The sequence below is a fragment of the Phyllostomus discolor genome, chromosome 7, assembly GCF_004126475.2.
Source record: "Phyllostomus discolor isolate MPI-MPIP mPhyDis1 chromosome 7, mPhyDis1.pri.v3, whole genome shotgun sequence".
Lineage (NCBI taxonomy): Eukaryota > Metazoa > Chordata > Mammalia > Chiroptera > Phyllostomidae > Phyllostomus > Phyllostomus discolor.
The window spans coordinates 123,970,413-123,984,318 of NC_040909.2; the positions used below are offsets into that span (position 1 = coordinate 123,970,413).

The 13,906-nt window shown below is 41.9% G+C and overlaps 1 protein-coding gene across 1 annotated transcript in view; it reads left to right on the top strand.

Moving 5' to 3' along the window:
* The first annotated feature begins 9,179 nt into the window (after nt 1-9,179).
* SLC30A8 (solute carrier family 30 member 8) overlaps nt 9,180-13,906 on the top strand; it is a 30,744-nt gene continuing 26,017 nt past the window's right edge. Inside the window, exons 1-2 of the mRNA XM_028533523.2 lie at nt 9,180-9,250; nt 13,628-13,827. Coding sequence (XP_028389324.1) covers nt 9,180-9,250; nt 13,628-13,827 — 271 coding nt within the window. The remainder of the gene's footprint in view (nt 9,251-13,627; nt 13,828-13,906) is intronic.

The window sequence follows — 13,906 nt, forward strand, 5'->3', positions numbered from 1 at the left end:
GGGCCAATTGCTGGGTTGAGCCATGTCTCTGAGGACCCCTTGCTTTCTACTTTCCCTTTTCTCCCAATGAAAAGCAACTTCTGGGGACTTCAGCCTGTTGGATGGCTGGCAAAGGAGATGTGAGGTGGGCCACGGAACCGTCTGCAGTGCCTGGTGGGGGAGGTTGTACAGCATAGTGGGCACAGCCATCAGAGCTTCTTGGCCCAGTGGGCAGGGGACTGGGAGTCTCCCCGCAAGAGCACAGGAAAGAAAATAGCTTCATTATCAGCACTACCTTAAAATTTGCAGCCTCATAAGAGCTGGGCAAAATCTGGTTTAGAAAAGTGTGTGTGAAAGAAATGATAGCTTAGTGAAACTACTGAGTGTGACATTGTAGGGGCGGATATGTTAGGGATGGAGAGAGAGAGAGAGACCGAGTCTAGAGGCTCGTTCCCCCGCCTCAGTTCTTGTCTCGGTCACCAGACATGAATTCAAGTGAGAGACAAACACGTATAGTGGAAATGAGATAGCAAGTTTATTTGTGAAAAACATATGAGCACGAAGCTGCAAGCAGGCACCCAGCTAGTCTAAATGACCCGCATATAGAGAAAAGGAAGTTCTTAGTTTGTTGGTAAGTTGGTGAGTTTGTTCTATACACATGAGCAGAGGCTATAAGTGGGTACACTGACTAGTGGGGTTCGGGGGTTATATAGCTTAGCTTGCTTCCAGGTAGCCCTCCTTCTCCCCGGTCTAAATCGTGGGAGCAATGTGCAGCTACAAAGGCTTTCTTTCTCAGATAGCAAAGGTTCTTTGTCTTAGGTAGTGAAATTGTCCCAGAGCCCCCTTTCCCAGCATAGGTGCCTCTCTTCCTCCTGTGCAGTTCCCGTTTGTGATGCACAGAACACCCGGCAGTCTTGGTAACATTGTTCCAGAAGCCCCTTTTGCAGCCCAGTCTTTGAGACTCTCCTCCTGCCCTGTTTTGCTCATAATGCCAGCCAGGGACACCTGGCAATCTTATCAAACTGAGCTCAGGACTGCTGCGTTCATTGGTGAGACATGTCTTCCTTTTGCTTCCAGCCTCCTGTATTAAGCTCTTTGTGAGATTGGAACGGCGAGGGACCTGCATGTATTTCCTATCTGACTGCTCACTCCTAGCAGCTACCTAACAGATACATGCCATTACACATTTGTCCAAACACCAGGAATGAACCTGAATGTAAGGATAGTGGGTGTGATGCTGTATCAGCGCAGGTCCATCAGTTATAACAAATGCATCGCTCTGGTGGGCATGTTGGTAAAGGGGGAGGCCCGGCGTGCCTCGGGGGCAGGAGTGTATGGGAAATCTCTGTACCCACCCAATCTTTCTGTGAACCTAAAACTGTTGTAGAAAACAAAGTCTATTAATAATTAAGAAAATGACACATAAGGAATTAATTGTTGACAGGCTTGTAAGTCATTCCTAAAGTACATGTTAAATTGGACTATTAAAAAAAGCATGTGAGTGTGCATGGGTGTGTTTATGCACACACACCCATAAATGCCCAAAGAATTCCATGAAGTTATTCAGGATATTCTTAAAAGGGGGATTTATTATCATATTTTGCCATGTATAATGCGTACTTTTTTGCCCAAATTTTGAGGGGAAAATAAGGATGCACATTATACATGGGTAGTACTAATTCCATTTTTATACAAATGTTTTTAAATCTTTTATTTATGCTTATGCATTAAAAGTATAACTCTAGAAAGCAATAATGATACCCATATGCAAAATAATACCCTGGAATATGATAATCAGTTTTGTTTCTAAATATAAATAAATAATTAAATTAAAAAGTTAAAATGAAATTTTTTTTCCCTGAAAGTTTGGATCTAAAACATGGGTGCACATTATACGTGGCAAAATATGGTATCTACCTTCTTGACTATTGAAGACATTCTACTGTGTATATGTTTCTTTTTAAATTAAAAAATATGTCAAAAATGTTTATTTAGGTGGTATTCATCTTACAGTCCATTGTATTTATTTTATCCACAAATGACTTCTCCATAGTTCATGTATTTAACAATATTAAATCTTGGGAAATGTTTTGTTACCTCTGGAGGATAAAGGGGGTTACTTTTCCTGATGAGAGTCTTCTGAATTGGCTGAACCTGCTCATTCAAATTTTTCTGGTGAGGAAACTGGGGCAGAAAGAAGCAAACTTTTTCACTGACACACTGGAAATCAGAGGAAGGGCCAGAGCCAGGACCGGCAGCCCCTGGTCTGCCTGCTGGCTGCGTTTAGCACAACAGCCTGGTCACCTTAGTGGTCGTTCAGTTAAAACGGTGGTAGGGCTGGATTCAGGGGTCAAATAAGCTAGACTTAAGGCAAAATATCCCCAGAGAAGAGTTTAATACACGGAAGAATACCCTATTGTCTAAGTTAGTGAGTAGAAATGGAATAATCACCTCCACCTGACAAAGAGTAAATGCAGTAGATGACCATGTGGATTAGAATGGAATGCCCAAAGGCCTGTAATCTGGCCGGTCAACAGTGGAAAGGGTATATTTGAGCAGACAATAGATTCAATGTATTTAAACCTTGGGACTAATCATTAAACCCCATTTTAGGTGGGGCCTGATTTTCATGAAAAAGTTAAGAAGAAATGACCATGTAGTATAAAGCAGGTTAAAAAGAACTGTTCCTCAGTTACTCAGTCACATCCATAATACTGATGATTCTGAGAAGTGACGGAGATTTAGTATTCATCAGGACATTACAGTGATCGTTGCATCGATTTCTCCTTCTGTTTCCTTCAGTAAAAATGGCGGAGGGGCATCTGAGTTTACGATCTATCAGCTTCCTTTGAAACTAATGCATGGCTAGAAAGTGCAGTTTGTGCCAAGTCCTATTCTTACCAGCTTCTATCAAAAACTGTTCATATGTTTTTGTATCATGGATTTTTGTTGCGCAAACTGGGATGGCCAAAATGTTTATTTGGTTTATCCCATAAGATGACTCTGGTAGTGTTTAGTTGTCTTTAACTTCATTTTAAATAATTTTGTTTGATTGTATTGTGACAGCTGTCATATCAGAGTGCCTTTTAAAGAATGATCAATATTGGTGAATTTGGGTGTAGCCATTTTCATACTGAAGATAGAAGAAAATACGCAAGAAGAAACTACGCATTTTTGGCATAGTATGCTTTATTATTTCAGGACAGGTACAAACGCAACTGGAGCACCAAGAGATTGGTGTGGTGTATGGAGAAGGTGCTGTGACTGATCAAAGGTGTCAAAAGTGGTTTGTGAAGTTTTGTCCTGGAGATTTCTGGCTGGATGATGCCCTGTGGTCAGGTAGACCAGTTAAAGTTGACCATGATCAAAACGAGATGTTAATTGAGAATAATCAACATTATACCACACGTGAGATAGCCAACAGATTCAAAGTATCTGATTCAATAAAGTTATTGGTGAACATGAAAAATGTTTCTTTTATTTTATGGAAAAAACTACATGGACTTTCTGGCCAGCCCAATGTAATACTGAAACCAGCAGGACATTGTTATTGTCTGTGTCTTGGATATTATTTTGGTGGCAGTTTCATCCAAATGTTTATAAGGTTCAAAATAAAACCTATTCTGTGAATAATGGAGGATCACAATTCTGGTGAAGGTGCTGAGGAAAATCTTAGTTTTTGAATCTGCAAGGTCAAGGGGAATATTATCCTAGGCACATGAAGCTTTAAATAATCTGTTGCAAATATATTTTCAATAGCTGTTATGTGTTCGCTTGCTCCAGTTAAGTACATACTTGTCTTCTCCTTTGGAGTTAGCCGACTGGGAGGAGAATGGAAGCTCCCACCGCCTCACTGACCAATATTTTGGCACTTGGGTGGAGGGTTCGGGGATACAAAAGGTAAGATGAAACCTCGGCTGTTCAGGGTTGGCTACAAATTCAAACAACGCATCTGCTCTTGGGGTGGGGGGAGATCTACTACAATTGGATTCTCACTTCGCATTGGATGACAATGTTGTGACCGTTGTGGGGAGGGAGGTATAAGGGGACTGAATGGGAATGGAAGACATACAATAAAGATGAAATAAAATAACATTGAAACAAATAAAGTAAAAATGTAGACTCAGTAGAAGCAAGTTCATTACTATGAAAAGAAGAGAGGAGTTAGCTGCAATGCCTGGGTGGCTGCGTGCCCAAGCAGAAAGCCCGGCTGCAGGCCCCTGACACATTTTGGGTTTGACATGAAAATCCGTGGCTCCGTCTTTCAGGGGAAAGTGTCCAGGAGGCTTCCGTCTTGTCTCCTGGACTCTCTTCTGAGGAGCGGCCTTGTCGGCCTCTAATCAAATCAACCCAGGCTCCTGGGGACACCAGCATGCCTCTGCCCCTGGGCGTTCATCCAGGCCTTGCTGTGAAAATCCTTCCGGGCGTTTGCAGATCAAGGAGCTGGCCTGTTTAAAAGTGGGGCTTTGTCTCTGCGTATTATTCTAGTGCCTTAAAACCGTGGCTTAGGTCCTTGGAGCACTCTCTTGCTTGCCAATGTAGATAAAATAAAGAAAAAGGACATACCCAGCAGTGAGACTATGGAGCCAGCAGAATACTACTTTGGAGTTTGCCAGACATACCTAGCTCAGAGGATGCATTCGAGGGTTAATTAGTTTTAACTTTGCAGAGTTCTTAGAAAAGGAAGTGTGGGACATAGAGACTAATCAATCAAATATATACTTCATAAACATTTTAACCACCCAGCCCTAATACTTTCCCCCCACCAAAAAAACCGCTAGTTTATTTTTGTATTATATATTTGCATCTATCAGCCTTAATACAATCTTTCTTTTATTGTTTTAGTATCAATATTTTATCAAGGCATTCATTTTTCAACAAATACAAATTATATTTGCACTGGAGCATTTCTACAGCTTAATCTCTTTAAAAATCAAAATGGCAAAAAAAGAGAGTTATATAGTATCAATTTATCAAAAGAAAATAAAATTCAGATGACTTTCATTCCATTTTCAAATAAGGTATGAAATATCAGGGCATGGTTTATGTTTTATACATGTTGACTTTAGATTAAAATGAAATTTTCATAACGCTCTTTAAAATACAATCCAATTTAATTTCCAGTGCCTTTGTTTTCAAGTTCCTGGATGGAACTTTTGAAAAACCTCACAGTGCAGTAATAACCATAAAACCACCTTCCTAAGGAAATGCTACCCAACTTGGAAATAATATCTTTATAGTCTGTGTGGAAATAACATGAATACAGAATCCTGAGCAGGCGATTACACTGATTGAGTTTGTGGTTTCTCTCCCGGTGTGTCGATAATGAGGATGCATTCTGAATGGCGAAGCGGGTTGTATAAAGCAGGCACAAATCTACTATTTTAGAAAGATGAGCCCCAAAAGTTTGAGGAGTCTTCATGCCACATGGCTAATGGCAGCTTAAAATCCCCAGGTCTTATTTCCAATAACCTCCATGTCCTTGTTGGATTCTTCCATTCATGGGTAATTCTTAGTCTTCTGCTAAGACCGGGGCCAGTTTCTCAGGGGCAGCCAAGACATTTCACTCTGACGAGATCAAGTCCCTAGCCACTCACGTGCATGCAAAATGGGTTAAATGCCAGGTGACTATGCTAAGAACTTTTATACACATTATCTCTCTTACTTTTCACGAGAACTCTCTAAGCTGGATTCTGTTAACACGCCCATTTTGCAGAAGAGAAACTGAAGACCACGGAGGTCAGGTAGCTTGTTCAAGGTCACACATACAAGAAAGTGGTCAAACCAGAAATGGAAGCAAAGTCTCACTTGAAAGCCCATGCATGAAGCTACCTCACTAGACTGCCTGCCTCTCTGCACAGATAAGAGAGAGCCAGACAGGACAGCAACCCCATGGTATTTCAAAACAAGCAAATTTCCACGTCTTTCTAAAGGGTAGTTACATGAAAACAATGGCAACATGAAGTGTTTATGAAATATGAGTTTAAATTTTGTGAATGCAAATTGTAAGAATTCAGTACTTTAATGTCCAGGCTGATCACATGATTTTGCACAAATATGCACATCCTTTCTGCAAACAAAATATCAAACAAGGTATAAGAAACTTCCATAAATCATCTTTGCACCAGTATGAGCTACTGTTTGGTAAACCCTACTAAGAAATTGTTGCCAACCAGAGCTGGCCCTGGAGACCCCAAGTAGTTCTCGGTTGTATCAGAGATGAGATAGATGTTCTTGTGGCCGACAGGATATTTATTCCAGAGGCGACTGTTACGAAGTGCATTTCGCCTCTTCAGTTGCTATACACTTGTGATGGAGAGTGGGCGGAGAGGACAACCTGTAATTCAGGATGGTTTGGAAGCTGGTTGCCCAGGAAACTGGGATGAGCAGCATACTGCCCGCCCAGACCAACTGTCAACAAGAGAGGGGAGTGCTGTTGTGATCTGCACTGCTTTCCAAGCACAAATTCTGTGACTCACGGGGAGTCTGATTAGGGCCCTGGGCCCCTGATGGCCAAAGGTGCCCAAAGGTGACGCAGGGAGTGCGGGAAATTTTCCGTAAACCTTGTGCTGACAATACACAGGGGGCTGGGGGGGAGGGAGAGGTGGATAATGGCGTACTTAAAATGCGTTTGTAAGAGGTAAGGTGGTCGCAGATGAATATTTCACATGATGTAACGTGCAGGCAATTTCTGATCATAACTGGTCTACAGTTTAAGTTTACTGCAGCAAAAGTTACTTTTTCCACATAAAAGTTTATTTGACATCATCCCTTATTCCCTACTCTCCTTCTACTTACATCAGAAGCTTTGGTTTATAGCAAAGTACTATAGCATCTTCAAGGGCAGCACTTGGAAATTCACAAACCTTTGATGAAAAGGGTACCTAATTTCCCAATGCTTTCCAAATATGCACACTTATTTTTCTTTTTAAATGTACAATACAGGTACACACACATACACCTTCATTGGTGTGTAGATATGTGTGCATATATATTTAAGTCCAATCGAGTGAAATTGCTTGTTGCAGACCACACTGGGCCTACAAAAATGGCAATTTTATATACTGCCATTTACAAATAAATAAGAGAGATGATAAAATACAGTTTCTGGTGCAATATTTTCTTGTTTTTTTACCCTCTCTTCCCGTTTCCACCTTACCCTATGCCATGCCAGTCTACCTGACCCTTGTTAGGTCTGCTCTCTCTGCCCTGGCCTGCACACGCAGCTCACGTCAACAACCACGCCTGTGTCTCCACACTCCCGGAATCACAAACAGACATAAATATCCCCGTGCATCCACACACATCTGAGTGACAAAGCTCTTCATATGAAACTGCAAACTTCAGATCGTTTGTTTCCAGTTGATATTTATAGCCGAATAGTCTCTTTCTTGCATTTGAATAATGCTTCTTTGCACTTATCTTTAGTGGATTTCAACCCAGTTTAAGTAGTTTCCTCACTTTTTGACATTCTTTCACTTGAATTTTATTTCTCATTTCTCTGCTGGAAATTACTCACAAATGATTCAAGCTATAACACGCAACCACGTGACACATGGATGGATTAGTAATTCTTTTCTGTTTTTCTACTTTTGTCTCCCCAGAATAAGGTATTATGTTGCAAAGTACATGAGAAGAAATTCGTTTTTTTTTTTTTTCATACTGCTAACAGAAGACCCAGAATTTCTCCTGCGAGGAAAACGACCTCCCTGAGCCATTTCTCTGGTCTCCATGTGTCAGAGCAAAGTTAACAATCACTCAGGCAATGGGCTCCTACGAAATGACCGTGGAATCAACACTCAAGAGTGCGGAACCTCACACAGGAGTACGGCTTCCCCAGCAGATGCGATGGGAGGCCTGCGCGCTCGGTCTCGGCCAAAGATGACTTCCCCTCCTCACGGCCTGCCGCAATTGCCACTGAATTCCCTTCTCCCTCTGGGGACAGTATTTATTTTACATTGAGTTTACTGGGTGGTTGAGGTCTGCTCATCGAGATGGACAGACTGTCAGGATGCGGGGCCAAGGGGCTGTTCTGGCCGATTCTGAGGTTTCTCACTAGGAAGTGGGTGTTGACGGAGGGAGGAGGGACCACGGGCTCAGCGGTCAGTTTTACGCCCTTTTCCACTTGGCCCCGCCCACCCCTGGAAGCCTCTGTCCAGGCCTGGGACACACGTTGGCCCCCACACAAGGTCCTGCCCTTTGACCTGGCTGTTTCCTGTGGGCTGTCCTATCTGTTCTTATTTGGAAAAGGAAGTTCTTTGTAATGAAACCCAAAGTAAATTCCTAGGAGGTTGTGGTTGAAGATTTCAAGATCATTTGAAAAAAACTCCATACCTAAGTGTTGTGATTTTGGTGTGCTTGACAGGGTTTCCTTGGCTGAGGCTTTTATCCTGAGCACAGCGTGCCCAGGCCAGGGAGAACCCACACCATTCTGGTTCCTGCATGCTTGAGGGTCTTTATTTAGTTAGAAGCTGAGTCTGCCCTCCTTCTGCCTGCGAAAATGGTTTCAAAGCTGCCGTACCAGGAACTGTTTCAGACTGTAGACTTCAGTAAACTAATGACCCGTGTCCTCTGTACAGCAGTGAAATCCCAAAATGGTCCTGGGAGAAGGGAAGTTAAATCCTGACAGCTGCTTAGAGGTCATCTTAGAACTACATGTCAGGAGACATGCTTTTGGAGGGAGGGAGGAAGGGAGGGAGACAGAGAGACCCCCAAAAGGAAAGGGAAATAAAATGAAAAAAAAAAGAGATTATTATACAGAAGGGTAGCTGTGTGCAGATCACCCAGCTGTGCTCTAAAGACCAAACCTCGACATCAGCATTTAGCAGGAGGAAGCCCCAAGCTGCTCCACCTCTGAGAAAGCACAATGGACTCAGAGGGCCTGGGAAGCGTGCACTCACACTGCACAGGAGCCTGCCTGCAAGTCTCTCGAGGAAAGGAGTTCTGTGGGCGAGAGAAGGAGGCCAGGTGACACGCCGAGGAGGCTGCAATTGTAGCACATCTACCGAGAACACTGATGTAGGAGGCCTGCTATACTAAGTCCCAGAAGCCTTTTCAATTTTTTTTTTTCCTTTGGAAAGTATGTGAATCACGGTAATGCTGCTTGGCTCCCAAAACTCGACAGTAAGTTAAAAATAGTAGCAGCAACAACAGTAACGAGAAAACCTACGGCAGCAGCCACAGCTCTCATCCCGGCCACCATGGAGTTTCCTGAGAGAACTTATCTCGTGAATGACAAAGCCACCAGGATGTATGCCTTCACCCTGGACAGGTAACAGATGTGTGTTTCTGCCTCACAGTTTTCTGTCTTCCATAGTCAATACATCCTCAGGTCCTCCAGCTTCAAAATTACAAACTGGCTGTGCAACTTTGGGCATTTTGTGAAATTTCACAAACTGTTGGCTGACTTGTATAATTCATATCCTGAAACGTGCAATACTCTATATAGTTTATTTGATTCATAAATATCCTTAACAGCATGAAGTCACATTTCATGAGTGTATTTTGATCTGTAGATTTTCTTCCAGAAAATAGACACATACAATCTAATGTGTTTACCTTTCTTGTCCTCAATTATTCTTACTTTTAATATAGAGAGTAAATTTTATTAAATTCTATTGGAAAGAATTAAGGCTTTTCAACTATGTGATGAAATTGTGGTTACATTGACTTCAAAATTATTTGCTGTTTTCTTCATCATATACTACCATGATCAACTCTGCACACCTATAATAAAAATAGCTGAGTTTAATGTTCTACATAGTTCTGGTGCCTTCATTTCCCCTTATTTAGAAGTTATTGATTGAGCACACTGGGATATTTGATGGAGAAGAAAAGATTCCTGGTTCCAGATCTCTGTTCCCTGGAAACTGTGAGTGTGATGTGAAATACATAGAAGGAGAAGTCAATGACAAAAACAGTCTGTGTGTCATTTTGGGGATGTTCAATGAGAGCATCCGGAGGAAACCTAGGTCACAGCTGGACTGTGGCAGCCAGCAAAAGCTTTCCGGCAGTGATAAATGGAGAACTGAAAAGTAAAGGGGAATTAGAGCAAGGTTAGAGAGACCTTCCATCGGAAGAAGGGCTCAGAAAAGCTTTTCAGATGGGGATGTTGCCTGGCAAAGTCAGAGACCTATAAGAATCAGAGTTTAGTGTGTTTGGAGGATTCAGTCCAAGCAGGCAGCGAAGACAAACATAACACACAGATGAATGAATGAAAATCTGAAATAAACTCATGTTAGGAGGAGCACAGTTTAAGAAAATAACTACCCCCTAATAACATGTGAAATGTTTGTTTCGTGGAACCAAACTGGTACTCTGAAGAGTGGCAGCAGCACTGTGTTTGACAGAATGAAATGTCTGCACAATAACAAAGGAAAACTTTCTCTTAGGATATGTACACCTTTGCTCTGGAAATGTGTGGCAAAGAATTGAGCCCATCTAGTATCTCACCTTATAAGAATTACTTTTCTTAGAAATCAATATTGGATGTGATGTATTGAGATCATAAACAATAAAGCCTCGTGTTAGGTCCGGCAGAATTTTTGTACAATGAATTGTTAACAGAATGGACACTATTAACAGAGCATCTCTACATTATTGAAATAACAGTATTTCCCTTCTCATTAAAATGGACTGCTAGCATTGTGTTACACACATAAAACTGAAGGCTTATAGTTAGAGGGTCCCATTTGCCTCATAAATGGGGTGAGTTTGCAAGTCATGGTGATGATCAAAACTGTCAAGCTTGTTTTTATATTCTTTTCAAATAAAGACAATTAAACCTGGGACAGATCATTTACCCTGATCCTTTCTTTTTCCAGTTATAAACCTGTTTCTCCCTTTTTTAAACTTCTGATGCCACAGTAAATTTCTTTGCTCTGGTCTACTCTTCCTGTTCTCAGGATGTATTAGAATGCATGGGAATCTATGTTGATATATTCACTGGCAGCAAATGTACATTTAATTTTTGAGGCTTCAATCTCAGCTCAAAGTATAGCAATATTGGCTGAGCTGAAGTCTACAGGGATGCCGTATTTAAAACTCAAAATTGGCCAGGGTCCTTGCAGTGTTCCCCTTGTGGCATTGCCCACAGGCCTCGGTCTGCCTTCTAAACTGCTCCAGGACGTGTTCTCTCTCCCGGTCACTTACCACCTGGTTTTCTCTGGCCACAAGATTCATGAAAAACATAAAGTAAAGCCTCTTGTGACCACAGCAGACCAGTGGTCATGTAAACAGTGCCAGAACAATTGGTGAGCCTGTCTTCCTCGTGCTGCCTGCTCAGCACAGGCAAAGGGGGAACCTCTCCTGTGCTTTCCTATCAGTTCTCAGGTTCCCGAGCGAGGACCGTTGGTGACCCACATTACTACATTACATGGTTGTTTATTATCAGGGTACGTATCACATCACAAAAGCAAAAATGCATAGCTATAAATACATTATTTGTGCCCCTTGCCAAATGGTTCTTATTCCAGTAGGAAGATTATTTGGAACCGCTCAAAATCCTGAGTGCTTTTAACATCATTGGCACAATCATTCTGAAGTCAATCTGGAAATATACATCAAAGCCCTTAAAAATGTAGATACTCTTTGACCAAATAATTTCCCTTCTAGGACCACAGTTTAAGGAGATATATCAAGCAAAGATTAACTATAAAAGTTTGAATCACAGTGGTACTTACTGAGCAAATAATTAGAAAAAAATGAATTCTCTAATAATAGGAAACCACTTAAGTATGTTGTGACATATCTATATTAAATGTAGTGATCTCTGAATGTTAAAATAATGACATGGAATGTTTAATAAGCTGAGAAACTGTTAACAATGTACACAGCTAAGAATCAGGTCCCATAGCTGTATCTTTGGGAGGATACACTACGGTGACACTTCAGTGGATGTCATCCACCATCTGTTCCAGCCCATCCCCGCTGAGTTACAACCGTGTGATTTAGGCAGCATTTGCCCCATTCTTGGTGGTAGGAGTCAGCATGGCTGGGTTTAGCCAGTCTTCTGACGGGAATAAGGTCTGAGCCAATCAGCCCATTTCTATTCCACTGGCTATAGTGTTGGTTTCCATTTGGCCAAATCAGCATGCAACTCAGGACTTGTTTAGCAGTTGGAAATGGGGACACTCTCACTTCCTGTATGAGAAACAGCAAGCACGTAGCCCTGACTACCTTGGGCAAACATCCACGACCATGAGGAAAACCAGCCTGAGACTGAAGCACAGTGAGAGCTGCAAAGCAGTGGATCTGGAGTCCTGGCAAATCAGCCGGAAGCCTGATACTCCCAGACATTTTCAGTTGCACAACCATAATCCCCATTCATTAATTAATCTAGCCAAAGCTTTGTTTTCTGTACTTGCAGTCAAAAACACCCTAACTAACATGGTCTCTAATTATGCATAAAAATGTATGTTTGTATATTACAAAGCCTAACAACAACATGTCTCTTCCAGGTAAGCGTACCAGTGATTTTTCCCTCTGCTTTGTGCTTTTCTGTAATTTCAGATTTTCTAGAATGAATATATTAGTTTATTCAGAAAAAAATAAACATAATAATAATTAGAGTCATAATCCAAAATGATCATCTAAGCTGAAGCCTGCAGACCTTTAATTTCAGACGGTGATAAGAAAAATGAAATAGCTCTTCAACTGGAAGCTTATTTATTTCTGTTTGTACACATTTCAAAGCCATAAATACGAAGTTCTTAATTCTAAGAATCTTATTAATGCCTTCTAATAACTTTATTTGAAAAAATGTAAATCTGATTAGCTCAAGACCAATGTCAAGGTTTGCATCAGCGAGACCGGGGTTAGATGTGCTGTGTTCAGTAGGGGAGGAAGTGGGCTGGCCTTGGGAGCCCAGCTTGCCATTGGCTGGCTGTTGACCTCAGGCAATTACTCAACCTCTCTGAACCTTAATTACTTCAACTACGAAACCATGGGGTTGGACTAAATGTTACCTACAACCTTTCCATCTGTGCAATTCTATAACTCTCTAAACAGCTCTAAATAGAGATTTCTGTCCGAGCAGAACTGATGTGCAGTGCTTGCTATGGGAAGTTATCAGTTAAGTGTCAATGTCCATGACCATTTTCATAGATTGAGAGAGACTGTGTGCAACGTTATGTTAAGAAGGTTTCTGAGGGCCCATATGGACTTAGCAGGAAAAGGTGCTATGATCTATTACCAATGCTGTCGTGGAGAAGAAAGTGACAGTGATGGCATGCAATGGTGGGTCTCTGAATCATCAGGCTGGCTCATACACAGATGTCCAACATTGTCCCCACCCCCTTTTTTAACTTGTGGGATGGTGTCCAGTATCTTTTCAAAATGAAGTCACTGGGAAGGAAATGCATCGCAGGGTGTCTGCTTCCTTTCCCCTGTTCCTTTGCTATCAATTAATTACTGGTGGTAGAGATCGAATAGAGTTTGACTGAATAAAAGCAAAACATTTAGTAGTTGAGACTCCAGATGGAAATTTCTTGCTCAGTCCTTACACTTGACATTTCTTGTGGAAGGAGCTGTGAATTGCAACTTCCTAGTTAGGTAGCCAATGCCCCAAGAGTGGTTCAGAGAATAGGTAGGGCTGTCTGTGACGTTTGCCACCATGTTCATTTCTTGCTTCTGTCAAACTCAACCACAGCGCAGATCTCCAGCAGAAACCTGCGAGTGAAGATCAATGTGTGGGAGAGAAGCCACAGGAGCTGGAGTCTGGAGCCATTGATCACTGTCACGGCGACGCCAAGGCCGCAGAGAACAGGGCAAACAAGCAGGTGTATGCCAAGTGGAAACTCTGTGCTGCTTCAGGAATATGCTTTGTTTTCATGATTGCAGAGGTCGTGGGTGAGTATTTCCCCAGAAGTCTGCTCTGATTAAACAGGCAAACCTACATCCTTATGGGAGGGCTACCTAGGTTCTCCTT